The 27,112-nt window shown below is 46.7% G+C and overlaps 1 protein-coding gene across 2 annotated transcripts; it reads left to right on the top strand.

The window, feature by feature from the left end:
• The first annotated feature begins 272 nt into the window (after window positions 1–272).
• LOC148389112 (ephrin type-B receptor 1-B-like) lies at window positions 273–27,112 on the top strand. 2 transcript variants are annotated; one of them, XM_088393720.1, is made up of 20 exons: window positions 273–529; window positions 7,799–7,863; window positions 8,656–8,946; window positions 9,126–9,344; window positions 9,443–9,623; window positions 13,235–13,390; window positions 14,265–14,527; window positions 15,092–15,167; window positions 16,201–16,325; window positions 18,865–19,024; window positions 19,285–19,390; window positions 19,523–19,584; window positions 19,704–19,901; window positions 20,622–20,869; window positions 21,655–21,722; window positions 22,151–22,298; window positions 22,497–22,646; window positions 23,774–23,970; window positions 24,052–24,210; window positions 24,695–27,112. In XM_088393720.1, exons 1-20 carry the CDS (start codon window positions 412–414, stop codon window positions 24,804–24,806), a joined length of 3,102 nt encoding a protein of 1,033 aa, XP_088249846.1. In that variant the 5' UTR covers window positions 273–411; the 3' UTR covers window positions 24,807–27,112. The 2 variants fall into 2 exon arrangements, with proteins under 2 accessions (XP_088249846.1, XP_088249847.1); XM_088393721.1 differs by lacking the exon at window positions 13,235–13,390.

Here is a 27,112-nt window from a genome sequence, read left to right as displayed (position 1 = left end):
ATGATGATGATGATTATTATTATTATTATTATTATTATTATTATTATTATTGTTATTATTATTATTATTATTATTATTATTATGAATAGCTCCAAAATTTGAAAGAAGTCGAATTGCTTTTCTCCTGTTTGGCCACTTGGCGTCGCTGTGTCCTTGGGGTTTGGAGTGGAGGTCAGGCGTCAAAGGGAAGCTGATTGGTTAATGAGCCGCCATCTTCTTCTCTGATTGGCCACAAAAGTGTTGGAGAGGCGGTGATGGCACAAGTGGGAGAGGAGAGGAGAGGAGAAGAGAGGAGAGGAGCATCCTTCCTCACAGCAGCGCATCACAGCATCCGTCAGCCTTGTGTGCACGACCGTGCAAGCCTGCCTTTCTCTCGTTGACGATGGCGATGTGCGGAATCCTCAGCAGTGCATGAGTGGGATATTGCTTGTGACGATGGGAGAGGACTGGCGGATCCTCTTTGGAGTCATGCTGCCCACTTTTACGGGCGTTCTTCTGGGCTTCATCACTTCAGTGTGTGCAGTAGAAGGTAGGTAGCAGCGCATTTTCTCTCGCCTGTCAGCAATTTGCAATTCCAGGCTACTCCTTTGACACTTCAACCTATTCACTTGTAATAGTCCAAGTCTACTTGAATGATGATGTCTCGTTTTATTCTGAAAAGTAAAGCAAAGCAGTGAAATTGCAACTTTCGGTGGATCATGTTGTTCCATTTTTTCTCAAGCAAGCAGTCACGAGACAAATGTTCCTTTCATTCCTAGAATGTTGTTTGTCCCCTCCAATGTGTATGCACAACCTGGTCCCAACATAAGCTACACAATCTAATGACAGAGCTTTATGAAAATGTATTTCCTGGGGGGGGGGGGGGGGGGGGGGGGGGGAATCTGTGTTTATTTCTTTTGCTTAGGTTGGTGTAAAACTGCAGTGCAGCCTATGAACACACAGGCAGGCAGGCAGGCAGGCAGGCAGCCACGCAGGCAGCCACGCAGGCAGGCAGGCAGGCAGGCATTGCTCATGTTTTTCCCTCTTATGTAGTGAAACAAAGTAAGTCAAATACGAGCAAAGTCTAACATGGAATGCACTGCAGCTTTGTCTAATATTAGAGACACCCACCGCCTTGAGATTCAAAAGGAGAATTGTAACCTGCAGCTTCTGTGATGAGAAATCAGCCAACATTGCAATTGAAAATGTTACGCTTGTACGACTGACATTTCAAATAGGTTACGTTTGTTGATCAAGTCCACCCACAATGCAATTTTTCTCTTTCAATTCCAAAAGCCTCGTGTTCCGAATTGAAGATGACAGCTTCATCATTTATTGTGACTATGATGTATGGTTGTTGATTTCAAAACGTAATTAAGGCAACGTAGAGTAGAGTAGAGTAGAGTAGAGTAGAGTAGAGTAGAGTAGAGTAGAGTAGAGTAGAGTAGAGTAGAGTAGAGTAGAGTAGAGTAGAGTAGCGGCGGCGGCAGCCTGGAGTGCTGCCATTCAATCAACAGCAACTAGGTCCAAATCATCTTTTGCTGTTTTGCTTTGTTTTTGCTATTTGAGGCAAGCTTTCCTTTTCTTGGCTGTGATTTGGAAAGAAACAGTTGACCAAGATGTAAATATGGCATATCACCATTTTTCCTCCCACACTCTAAATACATGCATGGTTGACGGTCAAAGTTTGAGCGCGAACGGCGGTTTGTCTGTTTGTGCCCTGCGATTGGCTGGCGACCGGTGCAGGGTGTTCCTCGCCTGCTGCCCAAAGACACATCCGCCCGCCACCCTGGTGGTGAGGATGAACATATCCCCATTATTTATGACCAACATTTTCAGTTATGGCATTATTGCTAAGAGTAAACAAAGCGATTGCGCCACTGTTTATCTGCTGAATTTCTATTTGTTTCGTTAGTTGTATGTACGTGTCCTGGTTTCTTCCACCCATCCCTGCAAAATCCTGCGTCTCTCCATCTTCTGACACTACTCAGCAGCAGCAGCAGCAGCAGCAGCAGCAGCAGCAGCAGCAGCAGCAGCAGCCGCCCGTGGTTTTTGTTCATCTTCCTGCTGCTGTCTTAAATAAAAGTGTGAGCCAAATCCTCCGTGGTGTTCTAATGGTGTGTGTAATGACAGACTCTGGCAAGGCGGCTCCCCCATTAGGGCACGTGAAGATGCATTGGTCTATTTTGGCTCAGCACAGTTTGCGCACGCGGCTTGGAGGAAGAGGTGCAGTGTGGCTGACGGCGCCTTGTTATGCCATTCCACTTGCCTCAGAAACACATGCAAGGGCTAAAGTGGCACTTGGTATGCAATCCACCCAATGGGCTGGAATAAATGAGCTCCCTCCAAGTGTCAGGCTTGCACCTTTGCCACAAAATAGGGCAAAGATGACGCATCCCATACTGCCGGGTACAAAAGAGGAGCTCTGCACACAATGGCCTATTTCATCCTCTTTTTAACAAGGCAATGCGTATTTGGAGCAGGACCATCCGTGTTCTCCAGGGCCTTGTTAAAAAAGATTGATCCGGCTCTGCGATCGGTGGAGCCGCCTTCTTTCCAGTATTGCGCATTTTGCGCACGATTGTGCACAATAGCTGACATTGATTTCCGAGCACCGTGATCAAAAGTTGCAACTTTGATCCTTTGCCTTTGAGTGTTCAATTTATTTCTTTGTGTGTGACTGTTTCTCTCTCATGTTGATAAGTGACTTTGGCAGCCGAGCAGAGAGAGACGCTGGCTGGCCGGCTGGCAGGCTGGCTGGCTGGCTGGCTGGTTGCTTGCGCTCCAAAAAGGAGAACAGGTGTCCTCTCGCATCTCCCGAGACTTTGTTGTTGGCGAAGCATTCTCTTCTGAATTGTCTTGTCTGTTCAAGGATGGCCGTTTACAGATTCACTCACCAATGTATCTCTATTGGAAAATGTGCAACTGAAGAAATGATCAGAAAATGAGAAAGGGAATGAACGGCTGTTGAAGAGAGACAAGACACGACACCCCCTTTCCCCAGAATACTACGTAGTGTCGTCTTAGCTAGTGTCACCTGTTCCTTAACCCGATTTTTATTTCTGTGATTTTTCCATAATGGGCCACTTTATATGTAAACACGCATATAGTAGTATGAAGAATCCGTTAGGTCAGTCGTGTTGTTGAGTGGATAACTGCACTCACTGAAAGATAAACATACTCACCGGGCACCTCTGAGTGGACCCAAGTGGACCTTGACAGAAGCGAGGCCCATCGTATAGAAATGCTACTTTGTGCAGAATGCTCTGCTCTGCTCTGCTCTGCTCTGCTCCACTCTGCCTGCTCATGCTCTTTCTATATTCACGTTATCAGTGAGACAGACACAGAGCCCGAGTGGTCGCTCACAAGATCCTTAACACGCTTCAGCTTTCATTCCAAGTATGAAATCGGTATTCTCCTCCAGCATTTTGAGTAGTACGTTTGTTTGTGTTTTGTCATCAGCCCCAGAGCAATATTGACTTAGTAGTTTTGGGCTTCATGCACTGAGATGGGAATCAAAATCCTTGTATGTGTGTCTTGTATTAGACACACCACTCACTCGCTTTCCCAACAAGACACCTCCAATGTTAACTGCGATGTGATTCATGAGTTCTGCTTGTGTGAAAATATTTCCTTAACTATGAATTTTCACATCTTTGCTGTGAATTTTCACGCAACTTTTTCATGGCGCTCTACTAATTGATGATTCATGTCAGTTGCTGCACAGAAATTGATAAAAAATTCAAACCATTGAAATTCTACAACTTCAAACACATTTGAACAAATCCAGTGATGCTCCATATTTGGTTACGTTGTCTCTTGATTTTTTTTTTTTTTTGAACAAAAATCATTTCTGTGCTTTGGTCAAGTTAGTTGTTGTCACGGGCAGTGACATACTTATTCCAAATTTGGGCTCTGTGGGCATTCTGGACTTATGATGATGGTGATGATGATGATGATGACGATGACGACGATGATGATGATGATGATGATGTGTTACTTGTGATTGGGCACGCTGGCAGCCTCTTGTGTTGTGGGCATATGGTCTGGCAGAGCCATGCTGGATGAGGACGCCCGTGTCAACAAAAGGGAAAGGAAAGGAAAGGAAAACGGGCGTTGGATGATTAAATGATGTCGATGAAGAAAAGAAAAAGAAAAGATAGGTTGATGCATACAGATGTACGGACGTATATGTAGAAAAAGGGTTGCATGTGGCAGTGCTGCCAATCCAGGGTCACCATGAAATGCACTTCTCCAAATGATTTCGAAGCTGCTATTTTCGGATGCTTACGCAAGTTGTTTTTTGCCCAATTCCGCAGCTGTCTTGTTTACGTGCGGCAAAAGCAGGGCAGCATTGAGTCGGGGGAATGAGAATGCAAATTTGACTTGGGCAGCATGACAGTCAAAATTGCATCAAAGGTACAAGAAAAGAGTTTCGCTTCATGGGAAAACAATCCATCTTTGTGGAAGCTTTCATTGCCTTTCTGCTACCTTGTCATTTCATTGAGCAACTTGTCGTGGCCGCCTTTGCTTTCTTTTCGATTTGGACTTTGGTTTGAGAACTTCTATTTGTTCGCCGTTGTTTTGGCTTCTTATTTCATTTTCCATCTGTGGCTTTATCTTGTTGACTTGTTTGTTCTTTTTGAAAACGCCTCGCCTCCCTTTCGGCCTCCTCCACTCCAGCAATACAGCATGTCAACCTGCAGCACATCGCGTTGGCATGGCCGAGCGAGCTTGATACCGTGCGAGCGCGTGCCACCTCGTCTCCACCCTCTGTCTCAGTAAGGTGCAGGCACGATGGCAGTGAAACGTCTGTCGACAGATTGATAGCTGGATAGAAGTCGTCAAGGGAGATGCAGAAGATGCACGTTGGCATGATTTTGTGTCCAAATAAAGTGGCCTCAACATGATGTTGGTGGGTTAACCCTGCTTCCCTCGTGCTTCCCTGGTGCTTCCCTCGCGCTTCCCTGGTGCTTCCCTCGTGCTTCCCTGGTGCTTCCCTCGCGCTTCCCTGGTGCTTCCCTCGCGCTTCCCTCGTGCTTCCCTCGCGCTTCCCTCGTGCTTCCCTGGCAAAGTCAGCAGGGACAGGCTCCAATACGCCCACAACTGTTGTAGCAGTACTGGATGGATGTAGAGTTCCTCGTCTTAGAAAATGCGTCACTTTCCCCCCCCCTTCCATGACGAAAACACAAAGTAGGTTGTAAAATGCTCATGAATGGTCGTTTTCTCCGCAGTGTTTGAAAGTGATGCTCATTTTCTGCTGATCCAATGTCTTTTCAAACTGCTGAATGGACTCTTCTGATGCGGGTGAGACTTCTTTTTGTTGCTAACCAGGTATGGCTGTGGAAAATGTGGCACCAGCGCATGGGTCCGGACTGAAATCTTTAGAGTCTGTCTCTGCAGTCGGTTATTGAACACGGACGAGCTACAACAATATCATTTGATCAAATACAAGAGCAGGATGAAATCTTCTGCTTTTAGAAAGAATAATGTTCACGTTTGACCAACGCTGTCTAGCGGGCGGGCGGGCGGGGGGCCCAGGGAGGTATTAACAACGTGTTCATTATCCTGCTTGTAATTTGAAACAGCTCTGTATCCCACTGAGAGAGAGAGAGAGAGAGCTCTTTCACATGAGAAGCATTCTTGGATACTGTCATGGATGGGATGGAGCAGGGCGACCAAATGCAGCTCGGACCAGCTTGGTTTATCGGAGGAACTCAAAAGACAGACTCGGCAAACTGACATGACTTAACCAAACGATAACACGCCTGACTGACTAAGCCAAACGGACTTGAAAACGACACGAACCAAAAGACATGAAGACGACAATGATCCGACGGGGCGTGAGGGAGGGGCAGACGGGACTTATATACACGACAGGTAACAAGAGGCAGGTGAGAAGAATCAAACTCGTCATGGGCGCACGGGAGGGGAGGGGAGGGGAGGGGCGAGCACACAGACAGACAGACAGACAGACAGAAACCATGACACCTAGTGGAACGGCTGGGGACGAGACGTGACAGATACAGACTGCCCAGAGCCTTTTGTGATACTGTGTCACTCACTCACTCTCTCACTCACTCTACTTGAAATGGTCAACAAACATCTGGGAGGCTTTTAACATGTCATCATGGATCTGTTGATGTTCAATTCTGCCAACACACACATCTCCTGTACATCCAAAGTAATTGGCACTCATTTGATTGAGGGATGCAAATACCATGATCTAATGTAACAATTTCCAGCAGCACTTGTAGATCACAGCCAGTATAAGAATACAATTGGGTGGGCAGCTGTGGTCTGATGGCTTCCTCTCGGGCCTCAACAAGCTTTTAACAGCCCGAGTGCTATCGTAGCAAAAAGATTTACCCGCTGTTCCATTAAATGGTTTACATTTAAAGTCGTGTCACAGCATGGATTGTGGAGGTGTGGCTGGCTGGCTGGCTGGCTGGCTGGCCGGCCGGCCCGCTGGCTGGCTGGCTGGCCGGCTGGCTGGCCGGCTGGCCCGCTGGCTGGCTGGCCTGCTGGCTGGCCGGCTGACTGGCTGGCTGGCGGGCTGGCTGGCTGCAAGCAAGCAAGCACAGCCCACAATATGTCAAAAGTAATTAGGCTGATGATAGTATTCCCTATTCTGCACAAAGATATGTGTTGTTACTTATAATGATGATTCTAATAAAGCCATGAAACACAAGACTACATTTGGTTCTCATTAGACCTAAACAATATTGCCTCATTTGTAAGCACACCTGAGCAGGCAGGTTGTAGAAAAAGCTCGGAATGGTGCATTTCTAATATTGGCTCAATTCTGTTTCGGACACCATCAGTCGGGAGAGATTGTCGCTCTCTGCTCGAACAGGATAAAAGGTACGAATGGATTTTTTGGTTGTTGTTGCCGCCGTACCGGTTTCAAGCCAAACACACTGAAGACCTTGGCGCTTACTGCTCTTCAGTCGTCAGATGCCATCGTGATGGTCCATTCCAATTCCTGGTATAGGTTGCATATTGTTGTTCTGCTGCTAAGCAAGCCCTGAATTCAAAGCCCTCTTTGACAATTGTAGTCCTATTTCCTATGTTTCAATGGCACCGTGAATCAATCTCCCATGAATTTTGTAGAGCAACAACAAAGAGCTGAGGAATGAATGGCCAAGGCGAATACCGAGAACTAAACGAATCCCAAAGCAGCTGCATTTTTGTCACGGAATATGTGTGTTGACAAGACACCAGTGAATGCACTGAAGCTACAAATTGGATGGTGACAATTGTTACTGTTTGAATAAGCTTTGCTCTGTGATTTCTGATAGTGGAATACATTCGGCGTGACAAGCATTTCGTTTCCCCAAATGACCTTCATTCTCCAAGGAGAGCTGGAAAAAAAAAATGCTGTAATTAGGCGAGCTCACTGACAAAAAAAAAAGAAACACCCAAAGTGAAGGGGGGTGGATAAAAGAGACGAGTGAAGTTGGGGAGGCTGTGAGGAGGAAGGGAGATAATGAGAGGCAGGGTGACAGCATGAACAAATGCACGAGCAGGAGGAATCAAGCGGCTTGTTTGCCTGCGGCCGGCCGCCGCCTCTCAGTGTGATGTCGTTCTCTCGCCGTGTTTTACTTCCAAAGGTTGGATGGATGTTGGGGGCTTGCTTGCGTGATGTACAACTTATGTATGTCACTTATTAATGCCGTTTAGAAGCAAATGGATTGCTTGCAAAATGCAAATAGCTTTTTATATGGACAAGGGCATACGGTGCATTTTGCTTGGATCATACGTACGGACGGATATGTATTGCTAATGGCCCTTTCTGTCCTTATTTGTTGTGTTCCAGATACAGTGATGGATACAAGGACAGCAACAGCTGAACTGGGCTGGATATCATTCCCTGCCAATGGAGTATGAGCATTTTTTTTCTTTCTTTGCCAGATGGATACGTGAGCATGAGTGCGCTCGCGTGCCGAACGAAGGCTGAATAGTTTGAATACACTTTAGAATGATCTAACATTGAGATGAAACAGGATTAACACGATTGCAATCATGCCAAAAGACAGATCCATGTCCTGAAAAAAAACAATACCAATAATCGTGTGGATGCCACGACAAATATAGCTGTTGATTCATCTTCAAACAATCAAATATTTCAATATGGTGGGGTCAGATGAAAATATAAAAAAGTGCTCAGTGACAACCTACAGGCACACGGCTTTTGAATTTCTACAATATGAAATCTTGGCGCTTCAGACCAGGGCTAGGGAACCACCAGAGGCAGGTTGTTGAGGCTGTTTTTTTTTTTCTCCAAATATATGAATAATAAATCCGTGCCGAATGGGGAGTCGGCGGGCGGCACGCTGGATCGCGGCCTCCCTGTGTGTTGCTGTTAATAGCTGCGCAACACGGTGCAGCGCCGAACAAGACAAACTATGCAGATGAAGAGAAGTCGCTTCAATCTAGAGCAAAGTCGCTAAGCATTTTTCTTCTCCCATCTGCCTGCTACCATTTTGCCTTCCATCCATCCATCCATCTGTCATCCATCCATCCATCTGTCATCCATCCATCCATCCATCCCTCCATCCCTCCATCCCTCCATCCATCCATCCATCCATCCATCCATCCATCCATCCATCCATCCATCCATCCATCCATCCATCCATCCATCCATCCATCCATCCATCCATCCATCCATCCCAGTGGGAGGAGGTGAGCGGCTACGACGAGAACCTCAACACCATCAGGACGTATCAAGTGTGCAATGTGTTTGAGCCCAGCCAGAACAACTGGCTCCTCACCACCTACATTGACAGAAGGGCGGCGCTGAGAATCTACGTGGAAATCCGCTTCACTGTACGAGACTGCGCCTCCATCCCCAGTGTCCTTGGCTCCTGCAAAGAGACGTTCAACCTCTACTATTTGGAAACAGACAGGGCCGTGTCAGAGGCCGTCCGAGGGGTGGAATATTGGGCCAATGCCCCCTTTCTCAAGGTAACGTAGTTCAAAGATTACGGCGGAGGGCCGGAAGCCTTCACCACACCACGGTGGCTTTTGAAGTGACGCTTCGCTTCGGAAGCCCTAACCCAGGCGGCTAAAAGATCGAGCAAATGACAACGCAAGTGCTCGTCGGATCTTACTGCTTTTTCTGCTTGTGTCTCCGGCTATAATAGGTGGACACCATCGCAGCAGATGAGAGTTTCTCCCAAGTGGATTTTGGCGGCAGGTTAATGAAGGTGAACACAGAAGTTCGGAGTTTTGGCCCACTGTCCAAAGGGAAAGGCTTCCATTTGGCTTTCCAGGATCTGGGAGCTTGTATGTCCCTTCTTGCTGTCCGAGTTTTCTACAAAAAATGTCCCAGCGTCGTTCAGAACTTTGCTTACTTTCCAGAGGTACGGAACGGATCCAGTTGCTCTTTGGAATTGTCTTTGGTGACATCCTTTGGTGGACTGTGTTTTCTTCTTTTTATTTTATTTTTTTTAACGTGCAGACGCTGACCGGAGCAGAATCGACATCGCTTGTCATTGCTCGAGGAAGCTGCATCCCCAATGCAGAGGAAGTGGATGTGCCCATCAAGCTTTACTGTAACGGGGATGGCGAGTGGATGGTACCCATTGGCAGCTGTAGCTGTAAGGCGGGTTATGAACCAGACAATGACAACTTGTGCAGAGGTGACTCTTTCTTTTTATTTGATAGCTCCCAAATGTGCCTGGAAAAAATGGGAGGGGTCGATAGGGAGGGAGATAGGGAGGGCGGGCTTGTCAAAAGCAACTCCTTGTGCCTTTCTACACGCGTACTCGCTTGGTAAAGGTGATTCTAAAAAGGAAAGGGAAAGGGAAAGCATGTCAACTCCACACAAAGATGATATTTCCTCCCAGGTCTTCCGGCTTTGAAGCGGACGTGCTAACCGGTATACAAGCGCGCTAGCACCTACAGTATTATCTTGGAAGTCCCCGCTTGGTCCATTAAACATCATCAGTGATGCATGCGCCTCTCAAGGCTGGCGGAGAGCAGAGGAGAGTCATTTCAATATGAATGCTCTCCCCAAAATCCAGTTTTTCTGCTTATGAATGAATAATCACAAGCGCAGACAGATTCTCAGATGTATTTTTGCTAAAGGAAGTAACCCACCGCAGCGCACCGCAGCGCAGCGCAGCCTTGGCACCGAAATACTCTTCATCCTCTTGTGTTTCTCATTTGCACTGCCTTTTTATCTGCCCTCTTTCCCCATTTCCTCCTTCAAGTAGTTCCCCTCATTTCTCATTTTCTTTGGAGACTAATCCATTGTGTGTGTGCACATTTCTCTTGGTGTGTGTTCCTGTACATGTGGTGAAATGATAAGTGAGTCTTTTTCATCCCACACTAATTAGGAAAGTGCAAATGAGTTCTGTACCGTGAGAGATATCGTATGACAGTAAGCAAAAGGGAAAGTGGTAAAAGAAGCATTTTAAGGTCACGTGCGGAAGAACGAATCAGTCAGTTGGTCAAAGTCACTAAAGCGGTCGTAATTCCTCACTCAGGGGTTTGCATGAAGTGCCACTCACTTTTGCTCAAATGCACTGATGAGCGAGGTGACCGTGGTGGCTTTTGCTCCATCTTCTTTTTCTATTAGGCCATATTGATCCTGGCGCAGACCGATCGAGCAAATTTGCCACTTTAGGTGTTTGACGATTTAATGCAGCGCACGCAACAATATTCGACTGACTTTGACAGAGACATGAAGCGCTTTCCAACTGGGCACATTCATTTCCACTTCGATAGTGGTTGTCCATTTCATGTGATAGTTTGGTAAATAAATAGAAAAGAGCAAAAGCAAAGGCTGCCGCCACAGGTCATAGTTGGATGTGTCTTTGAATGAGCGTTGAAAGCTAGAGGCTGTGTCTGTGAAGACGACTAATGGCTGCACATGTCGCCATGGTGACGCCACGCAGCCAGAGCATAGCAACTTGTTGTCGAATCGACGACCTTGACAAGCCAGATGTTTGTCGGCCTATTCAAAAGGACATTGAAGATCTTGGATGACTTCAAAGGAAGGCACAAAAGTTCAAGTTCAAGTTTACTTTATTGCCAAAAAGAGTATGTGTGTGGAATATTTGTAACTTTGGGATTGAACGGACTGCTCCCAGCTGCATGAATGACTTGGGTAAGATGTGCACTTTCCAATCCCTGATGATAGCTCAAGGAACCGCAGTGCTTTTGTTCATCTGCATTTTTCAAACCTTTCTCCGTTCGCCTAATTGAGACAAGCACAATCCTATTTCGTTTTGACTACGTTTTATTGAGCTCCAAAAAGACACTTTCAACAACAAGAGCGATTCTACTTGGTACTCGAACTGGAAATGGGACTGACGTTTGACAGCGACCATCTACAGCAGGCACAGCACATCCAATACACCTAAATGACAGCGCTGCAAAGTTGGCTTTTGCAGGGGTGGCGGCGGCGGCAGAGGCAGAGGCAGAGGCGGAGGCGGAGGCAGAGGAGCTTCCACACATTGCCGCAGACAGAGCATCAACTGAGTGAGGAACCAGGGTCAACGTTTTGGTGCCATTTTGGCTTTCCTAACAAAGTGCTTCTCCCCAATGGCTTGAAGTGCTCAATTGCTCTGGAAACATTTCATGGCAAAAGCTACAAGGAGTACCAGAGTGCAGTCTCTCCATGACTGCATCCTCTATGCCATGGCCTTTTTCATTGCTGCACTTTGGGAGCGAGCAATGGCAGACAAAAAAACAAATGATAAGGGAAATGTCAGACTTGGATCAGGGAGAGGACTCGGTCGGATGCAGAGTGCCAACAAAAGGTATTTATTCAAACAGGCTGGAGACAGCATAAAACCAAAAGCGCCTCCAAAAGAGGGAAAAACAAGGCTGGAGACAGCAAAAACCAAAAGCGCCTCCAAAAGCCATAGCCGCCCTCAACTCCAGCCGACACTGATGACACTTTCCTCCTGCACTACTACTGCACTTTGTCCGCACTACTGTTTCCGATTATTCATCTACTTTTCTATTAGTCGATTACTTGACTATGTTACTCGTATCTACCTCATGCACTGGATGGAGGTCTCCAATTTCATTGTACTATGTAGAATGACAATAAAGGTTTTCTGATTCTGATTCTGAAAAGAGGGAAAAACAAAGCTAGAGACAGCAAAAACCAAAAGCGCCTCCAAAAGAGGGAAAAACAAGGCTGGAGACAGCAAAAACCAAAAGCGCCTCCAAAAGAGGGAAAAACAAGGCTGGAGACAGCAAAAAACCAAAAGTGCCTCCAAAAGAGGGAAAACACGGTGGCAGAAAACTCAACGGAAAAACACAGAGCTCAGGCTTGACAAAAAGGTATCTTCTAAATTAGGTTCTCTAAAGGGGTATCTGTAACGCATGTGATGGCTGGTGCTCAAGACGGGACAAGATGCACCAGCACAAGACAAGGGGAAGACGCTGGCTAAATAGACACACAAGGGTCAGGTCACAGGTGCAGACAATTAGGACCAAGGACTCAGGTGCACACAATTGGGATCAGGGAAGACAAGCAGGAAGCACCCACAAACTGAAACGAGAGGAGAGTTACCAAAACAAAACAGGAAGTGACAATACGACCAACAGGTCAAGACAACAACAACCCACAAAACATGACAGCATGACAGGGCACTGCTGGCTATTCTGTTGCACGCCGCACGCCGCACGCTGCACGCCGCACGCCGCACGCTGCGTTGGAAACAATGGGATATCGATGTTCTCACTGCAAACACTGCCTTCATTGCAACATAGTATTTTTCATGGAAGTCACTTACTAGTTGTGAGAAGCTGCACAGTTTGTTTGTTTGATATCTCCTAACAGCCTCAAATGGAGTCTGCTATTTGATTTGGCTTTCATGAGTCGTTCAAAAGCAAGCCTCCAATCTACACTGATCTTATCCTCCATTGCAACACTGCTATTTTCTGAGGGCATGGCAAACCATGAAAGAGCACGTCCGCAGTCTGACTTAGAAAGTACTTCTTGCTCCTCCTGAATGATGAAAAAATGCCAAAATAGGGGCGCCCCGCCCCGTCTTTAACTATTCATCGATGCATTTCAACTGAAAGGGTCAAATGTTTGGAATGAACACATACAAAGCACTCTGACCCACAAAAGAGGATGAAAGCTATCAAAGTCTCGTGCTGTCTGTCGCGACCGAAAAAACACATTTGGGGCTGTTCTAAATAATGTGCACTCACCAAAAATGGCCCTTACAAACTGCTGTTGGCTAACTTTGTTGCTTTCATCTTAACATTTCCAATTTGTCGCCAGCTTGTCCGCAGGGCACCTTTAAATCATCCCAGGGGCCCGGCTTATGTCAGCAATGTCCACTCAACAGCCGCTCCACCATCGAAGCGGCCTCCCTTTGCGGTTGTCGCAACGGCTACTATCGGGGCGATATGGACAAGCCGCACGACCCGTGCACCAGTACGTCCCTCTCCGCGGTGCCGGCTCATCGCACGTCTTACTAAATTGGAAAATATCTCAATGGCCTCATGTGCAAAAAAAAAGGAAACACATTTAAAATCAGCGTGAAAAATGTATTAAGGGACAGTTGAGGTGATTAAAATGTGCACGTCACATTCCACTGGGCTTTCATTGAAGTGACTGCGTGGCCGCATTGCTATGCAAGACGAGGAGCAGCCTTCGAAAGGCGCTCTCTATCGCAGCCCCGCTGAGACGTGGTGGAAGTAGGTTGAGACGTGAATCATTTCAGTCTGTCTCTGCAGCCAGTCACATTGTGCATGCGTCTACCTCCTCTCCTCCAGCTTCCAACGCTTACGTACGAGGGCGTGCGTGCAGGATGTAAGTCGACGTGTATACTATATATTGGGATTCTGCAGCCCAAATGCCTTTTGTAGGCCATTGACAATGCAAAGAACGGGGAATTGGTTCAGATGTGCACGTCCTCCCTCGCTGACCTAGATAGCACTCGGTGGTTTTTAGGGAATTTCAAAGGCGGTTCATGTACAGTTCACTTTCACCGCTGAAATCGGTGCTAATCCTTGACCGTTGAAAAAATCCAATTCCAGACTGAGGAAAGAAACCATGGCGCATTCTGCTGTCATCTTCCCCTGGTTTCACTTGTATGCAAATGATTTGAGTCAGCAAGTTGTTCAAATGACCTCATTTGACCTAAATTTGCTTGTTGCCGACACGCATAACAAAATACTTAGCCGCCAGCGCACACAGTACACGCAACTCACTGCAGCGTGCGCATAAATGGATGCTTATGGAAGAAAAATCTGGTTTCCAAAGATTTATTTTTATTTTTTTTTTCCCAATCTTGCTCCTCCTCCAGGCGTCCCTTCAGGTCCTCGTAACTTGGTCTCGGTCGTTAACCAGACGTGGGTGCAACTGGAGTGGCATCCACCGCGTGACGTGGGTCATCGCCAAGACTTGACCTACAACGTGTTGTGCCAGCGCTGTCACAGTAGCGAGCGACGGGTGTGTCAGCCGTGCGACGACAGCGTGGCCTACGTTCCGGCTCGGAGGGGCTTAAAAGGAACCAAGGTGGAAATCAGCAAGCTGCGGGCCCACACCTCATACGTCTTTGACATCGAGGTTTGTTTCGCGTCACCGTGTAGCAAAAGACATCAAGCCCTTTAATACAGCAAGCAGCGCATTCAGTAATTGTCATGCCCGTGCCAGAGCACGCTCGGCCGGCCGGCAATACCGACTTCCTTGTCGGTGTCTACTGTTGTGTCCAGTCAGTGTTCCTGGTGTCTGGTTTTCCCCCGCCCGGTCTGTCTGGAGGCGCACGGTCAGAATTTTCGCCTTGTCCAAGTGGACATCGGTCGGTCAGTCTGTCTGTTTGCTGGCCGTGGGTCTTTCTCCCGTCTGTGTGTTGGGTTCCCCAGCCAGCCAGCCAGCCGGCCAGCCAGCCAGCCACCTACCTCCCTTCCAACTCCCTTTCCCTTCAATAAATCCCGGTTCAAGCTGCATTTGGCTGCCCTGGCTCAAAACATTGCTGACAATAATAGCGTAAATGGTAAAGGTGCTGTTAATTTCATTGTACAAAGCTGAGTTTTGTTTGTATTTATTTCAAGCAAAATGATGCACTCGAGTTCTTGGGTTGGAAAATGTGTTTATCATGTTCTACCCCATTGAAATGGTGCTATTCTACAGGCAGTAAATGGAGTTTCCAATAAGAGCCCTCATCCTGCCCAGCAGGTGTCAATCAACATTACAACCAATCAAGCCGGTGAGTGCAAAAGCATTATGTGTGTGTGTGCGTGGGGCCATCTGTGGGGTGTGTGTAATCGTACCCTGGGGCAATGTGGACGGCTGAGGGGGGGTGGGGTGGAATGGAGCTGCAGCCTTTTAATTCATAAAACATGTTGAGCTCAGCTTGTCATCTCCTTCCCCGTGTGTTGTTCCGGCAGCTTTCATCGTGCCACTGCCTTCCTCTTAGTTCTTGTCTTTGCCGCCTGCCTGGCCCTACCCTCCTTGTCACAGTCAGCCAAGTGACTGACTGGCCCATGGAGCCTTTATTGAGACAGACTCGAGTCAATTTCAATTGAAATGTTCCAGCTCATCTGCAGTATCCCAGGCTCATTCTTTCTCAAGAAGTCATCAATTGTCTTCCTTCTGAGCACATCTACTGTCACATCCAAATCTCCTCATCCCATCAATGTTTTAGCATTCAACCAAAAAAGGCCTTTCTTTTTCCTCTACGAGGGAGGGCTTCTAAAACCTTGCCCAAATATTTGGCCTATGCCAGGAGGAGATACGTATCGTTACGCCACGCAGTCATGTACGGAACGATGACGTCGTCGTATTGCCTTTTCAGTCTTTGTTGGCTCATTCTGTCAAATGAAGACAATTTGACAAACAAATCTCAAGGATTAGAACAGCCTGGCGGAGGCATCATGAAGGTGGATTTCATGCAGTCTAACATCCTGAGCCACACCAAAAAAAGCAGTCAGTCGTTTGCATGATGGATTTTAGCAATGCATAGAATGTGTTGTTTTTTTGATTGCCTTTGTTTTCCATGCACACACAGCCACGAGGTGTTTCTATTCCATGTCATGCAACGTAAAAATCCCAGCAGCCAAAGCATAAACATGACTATTACCCCATGGCCACCAGCCAGTGGCTGGCTGGTAAAAGCATGATCTGGCTCCCCCATTAGTGGCAAGCGCATAACATCTTGTTTGATGTCTTTGCATCATTGTTGTGTGCTAACTGTGTGCACCTGTGTGTGTGTGTGTGTGTGTGTGTGCGCATTTGAACAGCTCCCTCCGTGGTCCCCATAATGCACCAAGTGAGCTCAACCTGCCGCAGCTTCTCATTGTCGTGGCCGCCCCCTGAACAGCCCAATGGAATCATCCTGGACTACGAGATACGATACTATGATCAGGTACTATATTTGGAAGGTTCCTGCGCTTTTTCTGTCCGCTTTGTCCGTACTGCTCACTCCTGCCAATCCGTTACAATCAATCAAATGGGGACAACCAAAAGACACTGCTCGCAGCTTGACACAGCTCGCTCATTTTAACTTGCTGAAACAAATAAGCCTTCACGCCTCTACTGGCATGTACAGAAAAACAAATAACTTTGAATACGCTCGTTGACGACAATATGGCTCGCTGTGTGTAAGGGCTCATTTTCTTATCTCTTGTCAGAGCTCTGACAACATCCTAGGTCGTTATCAGATGTATACAGTCTGTCTGTCTGTCTGTCTGTCTGTCTGTCATATATTTGGCTAGTTCATTATCATTGGCTGATATTTGATGGCTTCAGCATGCAGTGCCAAAGTGGAATATGAACTGGGCTGGCTATTGGAGCTAAACGTGAGTGCTTCGTCAAGTGATGGATGGAGTCATTTCATTTGATTTGGGCTCTCTTCATAGATTTGAATTTCATTAAGAAACCCACACACAGTTAGGAACATATTGCGCTGCCTGGTTGGTGGTTGGATGTCTTCTCACTTTCATGAGCACAAGTTTAAAGGGATGCGATGGAATGTGTTCAAGATGCACTGCATGAAGCAAAGCTGGCGTGACCTCCAGCTTCCAAAGAGCACGAGCATTTAGGCTTCAAGCAAAATATGAATGAATGAATGAATGAATGAATGAATGCTACATCAGTTGTGCAAACCTCCTTTAGGTGGCTCTGAAGAAGCAAAACACTAAAACATAAGAAATCAACACGATAGTAAACGGTCAAACATTTGCGCTTGATTTCATTTCATACGTCTAATGAGGTCCGACGTTAGAACGTCACATTCAGCATAGCATATCTGATGTCCATTTGAAAATGCTTTCGAAAAGAAAGAGAAACGAGCGGCAATCTGTCAACCACGCTTGAATGTTTAATTATCATTTCACGTTTTGTCATTTCACTGTTTGTTCATTTTCAATTCATTGATGACAATTTCTTTTCTCTCTTCTCCATTTCCACCTGGTCTGGCCCTCCTCCTTACGTCCTCATCCGTTGCCTTCACTCTTGTAGATAACGAGGTTTGAATTCCACAAATGTAATATGGCACAGAGTGGTAGGATTTTTTTTTTTTCTTGCTTATCTCTGGGTACCAGACCTTCCATCCCAGATGGGGGCCAGCCTAACCTTCCCTCTGTGGCAGCCCCCCCCCACCTCACATTAAGACCCAATTTCTGTGGTCACTTCCAATTTTATAATTCTTAATTTTTCACAGATAAACCTTTATCGGCAAGCGTATGCCCTCATTTTTCATTTGTATCCGATTCATTGTTATTGCTCGTGTGTTTGGAAGGAATTCTTTGCTCAATTATGTCAGGGGTAATGACAAGCTTGGACAATAAAGGCTTCCATGTGTTTTTTTCTTGTTGTTTTTTTTTCGGCAGTTCTAGTATTTAATATTTGAGCCCAAATTGCTTTGAGCTCATTCTACATCCCCAAGCCTAATTTTGTTGATATTCTCTTTTTCCCGCCGTCTTCTCGGCCTTTTGTATTCATCCAGTATGATTTCCACCCCCATCTTTCTTGCCATCGTGACCTCATCTCTATCATCTTTTCCCCTTTTTTGAATTCCTCACCAAAATAGTGAGCCTTCCTGGAAGCGGCGGGCTTGCGTGTGGTCTAGTTGGGCTTGAACCGACTCGCCCTGGGCACTTGCTTCTGATATGTTATCAAGATGGGCGCTAATGGAAACCGAGGTTTTTCAGATAAACGTGTCCATTTGGACTCTTTGGAATGATATCTTCAAAATAAAACTGGAGAAAAGGGCCACAGCAATATTTGTGGAGCGGGCTCAAATTGGATTTTCAAATAGACAAATGAGGACCGTGGCGATTGCCCGCAAATGATTCGAAAACAACCCCGAATAGCTCTATCAAAGGAAAAAAAATAGGAATACACATAGAAGATGAACATTCCATGCGAATGAGGTAAAAGGCAGGGCTACTATGTGCGCTGTTGAAATCCATGAGTATCAGTTTCCAAAGCAGAAATTCTGAATCCCAGTTATCAGCTGTACTCTAGCATGTGCAGGCAAGCTGCTTCGTCAACACTACCGTTTAGCAATTTGTCACGCAGAGTCTCTGCTCTTTGCAGATACATACATACGTACATACGTTCCAGGCCAGGACATGCGTACGCCAAAGCATGAAGGACGTGATAGATTTTGATGGGATGGAAAGTTCAGCCAAGGGTGAATAGTCTTCCTTCCTTCCTTCCTTCCTTCCTTCCTTCCTTCCTTCCTTCCTTCCTTCCTTCCTTCCTTCCTTCCTTCCTTCCTTCCTTCCTTCCTTCCTTCCTTCCTTCCTTCCTTCCTTCCTTCCTTCCTTCCTTCCTTCCTTCCTTCCTGCCTGCCTGCCTGCCTGCCTGCCTGCCTGCCTTCCTTCCTTCCTTCCTTCCTTCCTTCCTTCCTTCCTTCCTTCCTTCCTTCCTTCCTTCCTTCCTTCCTTCCTTCCCCACAGACTCAAGCGTCCAACAGTTCGCTAGTTCGGAGCCAGACCCCCGGTGTGATTGTGGAGGGGCTGAGGCCGGGTACCGGCTACGTGGTTCAGGTGAGGGCTCGCACCGTGGCCGGCTACGGAGCCTACAGCAAAGAGATGCTCTTCCAAACGCTCACTGATGGTAAGTGTGTGTGGGTGGGTGGATGGGTGGGTGGGTGTGCTGCTCGAGTGCTGTGGAGGTGTGTGCCTGCCCGCGTGCGGAGGAGGAGGGAGCGGGATACGCATGCACAATCATGGCACATGAGCGCTTTCGCCGGATTGGAAATCAGTCTGCAAATTTGTCAATTTACCTAACCAACATTCTTTATTCATATGACTAATATTAGGGTTCCAACAATTCAGTGCAACAATTGAATGAACACCATTTGGATGTTTTTGCAGAGGAGTTCAAGTCAGACCTCGGACAGCAGCTCTCCTTGATTGCAGGCTCCTTAGTAGGCGGAGTTTGTATCGTTTCCCTGGTAGCCATCGTCATCATATGTAGCAGGTGATTCACTCCGAAAACCAAATGCACTTTGCCACGCCATTGGCTGCATGCATGCATGCATGCCTGCCAAGATTTGCACATCGTGTTTGACAGTCCTACCTTGCGTCCATTCCTAAATGTTTTTTCCTGTAGGAGAAGGCAGTTGAAAGAAAGTGCCTTTGGTGACAAGCTGCAGCAGTACAATGCTGAGGGAGGTAGGAGCCATGACACTTTTTTCGATCATATGAGGCTGTTTGAAGATATGGACGTTTCTTTTTTTTTTTTTTACTTCCTCTCTCAAGTGTAAAGCTGTGCTTCTCCTTTGTGTCATTAGAGGTGGCGCTGAGAAGTGACATGTTTAGTGGTCCTACCCCCACGGTGACCTTCCCCACCATGTCTGATGGTCACAGTTCACCGGGGGTCAAGATATACATTGACCCTTTCACCTACGAAGACCCCAACGAGGCTGTTCGAGAGTTTGCCAAGGAAATCGATCCCTCGTGTGTCAAGATAGAGGAAGTCATCGGCTCGGGTAAGCACGCTGCGCAGACCCAGGTGGTTAGCGCGAGCACCAACGTATTTGTTTTCTTCTTCGACGACTCGTGCGTTCATATTGGCAAGTTCCACCGCGTCCGTACGTACATTCTTCCCGATATACTATGTATTCCGAGGCCACATTGGCGACGCTTGTTGCGCCTTCCGAGAGACAGCCTGTCACTTGAAACAGCAGATAAGACGGGACTAAATAAAGCAATTTTACATGTCGGTGAGCATGAGGCGGGAACAAGGCATTCCAATTATTTTGCTGTGCTTTGAAGTCGAGAGAAATTTGCTTTCATTTATGCTGGAACATCCAGCAAAGGATAATAAGTTGGGTCAATGCTGCTGCTGCTATCGCGGTGGAAAATTGCGTTTGATGTGTTGCATCAAATGGTACTTTTGTATTTTAGCAAAGTGAAACTTTGACAAACAAAGCAAAGCAAATTCCGATCAAAAGCTAAATCCTCTCAGGGAGCTCGTACGTATCGACAAATGTAAACATGCGATCGTCCTCCTTTGCCATGCCCAATCCAATGAGTGAACGCATTTGCGCTCAGCCCTCCCCAAAATCACGCCGGCACTTCATATCAGCCCATTGAGCATACGTGTGCGATAGCGAGAGAAAGGCTCAGGCTTTTAAGAATTGGGCCGCAATCCGAAACGATATTCTCTGCAACAAAAAACAAACCCAACCGCCTTTCTTCTCTTCCAGGAGAATTTGGAGAGGTGTACAAAGGGCGACTAAAGCCTGTGGGCAAAAGAGAAATTCCTGTTGCCATTAAAACGCTGAAGGTGGGCTACTCTGAGAGGCAGCGGCGGGACTTCCTGTCTGAGGCCTCAATCATGGGCCAGTTTGACCAACCAAACATCATCAGGCTGGAAGGCGTGGTCACCAAGAGTAGGCCCACCATGATTATCACAGAATTCATGGAAAATGGAGCTCTTGACTCATTTCTCAGAGTAAGTCACATGCATTTGTTTATTTAGTATTTACAAGTACAAGTTTGAATGCAGCCAATCATGAGGATTGGTATCATGAGGAAGGTCCGTGCAATAGAATCATTGTCGCAAACCCTTCAATATCATTATTTTGATTGATTGATTGGTTGATTGATTGGTTGATTGATTGGTTGATTGATTGGTTGATTGGTTGATTTTCTGAGTCAAAGAAACTTAGGCACAAAGAAATACACACATATTGAGAAACAGATGGCCAAGGAAGACCTTAGCTGCTTTTCCAGAAAAAGACAAAAGAGAGAAATAAGCTCCTGCTCTGTTCTTCCTGCCAGCACGCCGTCCGTCTGTCCGCTCGTCAGTCCATCCGTTTGATGGCCTTTGTAGGCACTGCTAAAAACAGAAAGAAAACTGTTTGATGCTCAGTCCTCACACTGTGATCTTTTTGGACTCGATTCCTCTATTGACACATTCAGACACACACGCACACGCACACACTAGGTCCAAGGCTTTGTGTGGTGTCAAGGTGCTCCACGTTGTCTCGTTGTCAGTTTTTTTGGTTTAGTTCCCCTTTTTCTTTTCAGCAAAGTGCTGCACGGATACAAATGTTTAAGCATACGCATGCTGCGTAGTTGTTGTGCATGTGATGGCAAGCGATTGCTCTTTTCGCACCAACCTGCTGACCTTTGCTTAAGTGTACTTGTTAGGCACGCTGAATGTTTTCACCTGTCAGACCTTCCGTTGTGCGGAGAAGTCGAAAAATACTCGTGTCTCGCTGTGCGCTCTTGCAGCAAAATGACGGGCAATTCCCAGTCATCCAGCTGGTTGGTATGCTGAGAGGCATCGCTTCTGGAATGAGGTATGCACACATGCACACGCATTTACGGATTTCATTCCTGATGAAAGCTCATGCTTTCTTTCGGTTGTTCTGTTGAATGTCATTTCTGAAGCAATTTGATGCGGTGAGCACAGATATAGTACATCATTTGTTGTGCGCACATCAGCAAAGTCAAACAGGCAGTTGCAACATCCGTAAGAACGGCCCGTAAGAACGGCCCGTAAGAACGGCCCGTAAGAACGGCCCGTAAGAACGGCCCGTAAGAACGGCCCGCAATCCTCTCTACTCAATCAGACGTCCGTAGTGAAGCGGTTGGCGAGCGAGCCTTAAATCCCATTCCCATTTCAGGCAAAGATAACACGCAAATGGAAACACGCAAAGTCCCATGTCACTTTTACAGCGAGCGGGAGATTCCTAATCAATCACGTGGCTCGCTCGCTCGCTCGCAGGTACCTGGCCGAGATGAGTTACGTTCACAGAGACCTGGCGGCTCGCAACATCCTGGTTAACAGCAACCTGGTGTGTAAGGTGTCTGACTTTGGCTTGTCTCGTTATCTGGAGGAAGATACTTCCGATCCCACGTATACCAGTTCACTGGTGAGCGAGCGCACGCATGCACACACACACACACACACACACGTGCTTACAGAGTCTACATTGATGACTGTATGATGTGCTCTGTGTTGCTCTCTTCTTCTTCTTCTTCTTCTTCTTCTACCTCTTGCCTCAGTCATTTGGAAACGGCTCAGACCTAAATGCGAACTAGACTTGACCTGTACGGCACTTTTCATTCAGGGTGGCAAGATCCCGGTGCGGTGGACCGCCCCAGAGGCAATCGCCTATAGGAAGTTCACATCGGCTTCAGATGTTTGGAGCTACGGGATCGTCACCTGGGAGGTCATGTCGTATGGCGAAAGGCCTTACTGGGATATGAGTAACCAAGATGTAAGTTGCAACGTGGCCTCTTCTATTCTGACCTGGAACAATGCAACCAACGCTACAGTCGATCGAGCTGTGACAGAGACAGTAGAAGGAGAGAGGCGTTTTTATTATGGCAAAGGCAGCGCATAATGATGAGGAAAGGATGTGCTAGCACTGCAGCTAACGAGCCTATTAAGTATGCATGAACCTCCTGAATCGCTGCACAAGTCACACACACACACACACACATCTACTATGTACATATATCTGCAGCTCGTGCCGCAAAATATTTCCAAACTGAGGGGACAGAATTGAAATTGTCAGTGGGGTTAGCACAGGTGCTGTGTTCAGCATGAATTAATCATGAATCCACACATCTGTGATGTTGCTACTTTGAGTGACAGCAATGCGTAGCGTGATTGATTGATTGATTTTTTTGGTAACACAAAGCTTAAGAAATGTGTCAGGGTCACTCGGAGTTCACCTTGAGCGCAAATTCCCGCTGCCGTCGTGTCGTGCCGTGGCGTGCCGTGCGGTCGTCTTGCGAGTATTTTGACGCCGGCTTCTAACTTCACATGATGAATTTTAAGCAGTCTGACTTGTGCTTTTTGAAAAGGCAGCTCAAAAGCTTCGAGGCAAATGCTATCAAAGAGCCTCGGAGTAGGCGGAGGGAGATAAAAGTCGCTTTTCCAGCTCCACGTTTTCACTAGGAGACGACGGAGCAAATACGTCCCCATCTTGTATTGTTGATACCCCAAAAATCTCAAACGGCTTTCAAATCCGGAAGCGTCCGTTCAAAGCTACGCTACCTGCTCAACATCAGACACCGCAGCGGGCCGAGATGAATATTTATTTTCATTTCCTCTGTGATTGCAAACAGTATACCAGCGTGGAAATGGAAATATCTGAACTCATCTCCATTTCTTAATAAGCAGTTTGGAGCAAGTCGAAAGAAACTGTAATGAACAATTGAATTGGAATCACGCCTTTGGATTTTCCATGACGAGCCCTCTCAGCTTAATGAAGCTTCTTCCGATTGTTGTTGTATTTTTTCACTCCTCTCGATGCCACTGTAAGAAATGCTACTTAGTCAGTGTCATCAAATGGCATGATTGGGAGGAGGCACTAAAGCTACCGTGCAAATGTCCCAGGTGATTAATGCCATCGAGCAGGACTTCCGCCTGCCGGCCCCCATGGATTGTCCGACGGTTCTCCATCAGCTGATGCTGGACTGCTGGCAAAAAGACAGGAACGCTCGACCAAAGTTCCCGGACGTGGTCAACATGTTGGACAAAATGATCCGCAACCCCGCATCCCTGAAAGCTGCCAGCAACAATGTTGCGCCCGGGTGAGTGAGGGCAAATGTCAAAGCGTTGAAATGGCCGAATTTTCTTCTACTACTTTGACATCTCTCCTCGGCCGCCGCCAGTCCTTCCCATCATCCTTTGTTAGATGGCGGTGCTCCGGATCTGAGCCGCTTGAACTCTGTGGAGGAGTGGCTGGCTGCACTGAAGATGAGCCAGTACAGAGAGTCCTTCTTGGGATCGGGCTTCACCTCCTTGCCGCTCGTCACTCAAATCACCGCCGAGTACGTCTTTCTTCTCTTTTCTGCTCCGTCTGGCCCTCTCGGCATGCGTCAAGCAAGCGTGCATCTTGTTAGCTGGAGGTCTGGCAGGGAGGGAGGGAGGGAGGGAGGGAGGGAGGCTGCTGGCTGGCTGGCTGGCTGGCTGCTCCCTGCGTGCATCTGTCTGCCATTCAGCGCCGTCTTTCCTTTTCCCTTTCCCTTGGCTGGCTGACTGGCTGCTCCCTTTTGTTATCAGGGTGCAAATGAATGGCTGTATTTTCAAAATAATGATTACTCCTTTGGGTTCCAGCAGCGCTATTATCCATTGCTTCTGCTCCTATTTCATATGTTTGCTTCTGCTGCTGTTTGCAATTTCCTACAGTGTATTTGCAAACGTGAAATAGAATACGAAAAAATGTTCTGTAGAACGCACTGCACTTGCTCCTCTTGCTGATGAGTTCTTTCTGAGACTGCCAACGTCAGCTCACACTTCTTTTTGTTTTGTCAGAGACCTCCAAAGGATCGGGGTATCTCTTGCCGGACATCAGAAGAAAATCCTGAAAAGCGTTCAGTCGATGAGGCGCCACGTCGATGAGCAGTCTCCGACTGAATCTGTTTAATGGCCAATGTTTTTTGGGAAGGGCGGTGTGCTCTACTTTTGCACGTGTACATGCCACCCCTCCCCTCCCCTCCCCTCCCTTCCCTTCCCTCCCCTCCCCTCCCCTCCCCTCCCCTCCCCTCCCCTCCCCTCCCCTCCCCTCCCCTCCCCTCCCCTCCCTTCCCTTCCTTTTCCTCGCCAACACGGTTCAGACTCTGCTCTTCTCTTCTCGCTTCCGTTTCAACGTCATGTCTCGATGGAAGTGATGAAATGCACATTTGCAGGGTCAGCAGCTCTTCAAGTGGTTAAAAAAAGGAACTGCTCTTTACAAGCCCTGATCTGCTCTGACCTGCATAAAAGCCCGTTTCCATTTGCCAACTTTTGAAGTTTGATTCAAGGACAGACAGCGCCACCTTAAGTAGCCATTGTACAAAGATGCTAGGAAGGGGGAAATACGTCCTATCTCCAAAGAAGAACCAATGGTGTCAACAAAAAGCTGTCCAAAAAGCACATGAAATGGTTCTTGTGTAAAAAGATGAAAAGCGAGAACCCATGGTTAAGTGAGAGACTGACCATCTTCTTTCTCTTCATATTGAAGAATGTGTACATATTATGATATGGGCTGTTTATCTGCAAATGTGTCTTCGGACTGCCATTACTGTTCTTCACAATGAGCTGCTGTGTTTGCATTAACAACCAACTTTGACATACATTTCCTGCTCTCTCCTTTTGATCATTAAAAGAGTAGATCACAGCTTCCATGCAATGGCTGGCCTACTTGAATAATTCATTCAGAGTATACTGTTGTTCAAATGAGCACAAATACTCTCTGAAGCCCACAGAGTATGGGAAAGTCACATTCAATACCAGATTTATTGATTGATTGTTTTGGACATGCAACTGACAGGCCACAGTATACAACTCGTGTATGTATTCAAATGAGGTCTTCCCGTTGTGCACAAAATGCAGTCGATGGCAAAGTCTCATGCCGTTTAGCTGCAAGAGCGACACTTGACGGGAGCTCGGTCATTTCTTTAGCACCTGAACACGTCAAATGTCACATGCGCAAATCAAATGACTTTCGTACTTGTGTGGATGAGGAGGATGATGATGATGATGATGAAACCTTTGGATGAGTCTGATTGTTCTACTCACTGCTCATCCCATGGGACATTTGTGAGCAATGGATGGATGGATGGATGGATGCATGTGGACCGTTTTGGAAAAGCAACCACTGGCGGGCAAATCCAAAGCCTTTAGATCTGACAATTGTGTCATTTCAACTTTTCAACCGAGAATACGGGCAAGGCCCATTTTTTTCCCCCTCAAAGCAGCAAGATCCACACAGACTTTGTTGGATCACTAACAATTGAGGAACCCTCTCAATTTGCTGCGAAAGCTGCGAAGGCGAGGAGTCTCTTCTGTTTTCTGGGAGAAAGAAATTTGAAGTTGTTATTTTCAGTAGGTTTTGTTTTCGCATGACTGAAATCTGTGTTTTGTCAAGCACCACTGTTTTTCACTGCTTTGTCTTTTTTTGTTAATATCTTGCAAAAATGGAAAGTACGGAGCAGGGAACTCTTCCAGTTCATCTTCCACCAACAATGTGATCAAATACTTTTGATTTAAAAAGAAAAGAAAAACAAGAAAACCATGACATACAAGCAAATAAATGCTCATTGAGCATTGGAAAAATACAAAAATGGTGCCAAAATCATATCTTTGATGTCATTCAATCAGGTTGTCAATCCTCAAGGGTATGAATGACCTCTGACCTCAGGAGCCCAATGCTCCAGGGTCGTCCTAATCAGGCAGGCCATGATCATTTATCTCAGCTGGTGTTAATAGGGGCTCTGTTCATTTTTTTCCAATTTGTACCAGTCTGATCAAACATGCTCTCCGGATGTGTTATGCCTTCTCAATTATTTATTGCAACTTGCTATGTGTTCTTTCTTGTTGACTGTCAAACTATTAAGGATGCACTGACACCGTTTGCTGGTTTCTAATTTAAAAGACGAACGAATCAGTCTGAGCCGAGCCGAGCCGAGCCGAGCCGCCGCCGTGTGTTTTCATGTCAATAACTCGAGCCATCATTCCAGCATCACGTGCCATTGCCAATAACACTGTACTATAATGGCTCTTTGCACACTCCTGTATATTATGATGCCAGCGTGTAAATGGGTGTATTGTACATACGTACTTTGTGTGCTGTTCAGTGTACCTAAAACATGTTTGGTGAGTGCAGGTTTGTAGATGTTATCTTTTTGGAACCAATACACTTGTAATGCGCTGTTGATCAATAAAGTCAATCAAGCTGTCTTTTTCAACAAA

The sequence above is a fragment of the Syngnathus floridae genome, chromosome 13, assembly GCF_059516105.1.
Source record: "Syngnathus floridae isolate MCC-2025c chromosome 13, RoL_Sflo_1.0, whole genome shotgun sequence".
Lineage (NCBI taxonomy): Eukaryota > Metazoa > Chordata > Actinopteri > Syngnathiformes > Syngnathidae > Syngnathus > Syngnathus floridae.
Note: the sequence above shows the minus strand (reverse complement) of the source record. Positions and strands in the feature narration are given on the sequence as shown.

Excerpts from the sequence above, each read along its gene's own strand:
- LOC148389112 (XM_088393720.1), top strand. The coding sequence starts at position 412 with ATGAGTGGGATATTGCTTGTGACGATGGGAGAGGACTGGCGGATCCTC. Across the intron at positions 19,902-20,621 it reads AGAGGAAGTCATCGGCTCGG|GAGAATTTGGAGAGGTGTAC; the intron begins GTAAGCACGCTG and ends CTTCTCTTCCAG. Across the intron at positions 22,647-23,773 it reads GGGATATGAGTAACCAAGAT|GTGATTAATGCCATCGAGCA; the intron begins GTAAGTTGCAAC and ends CAAATGTCCCAG.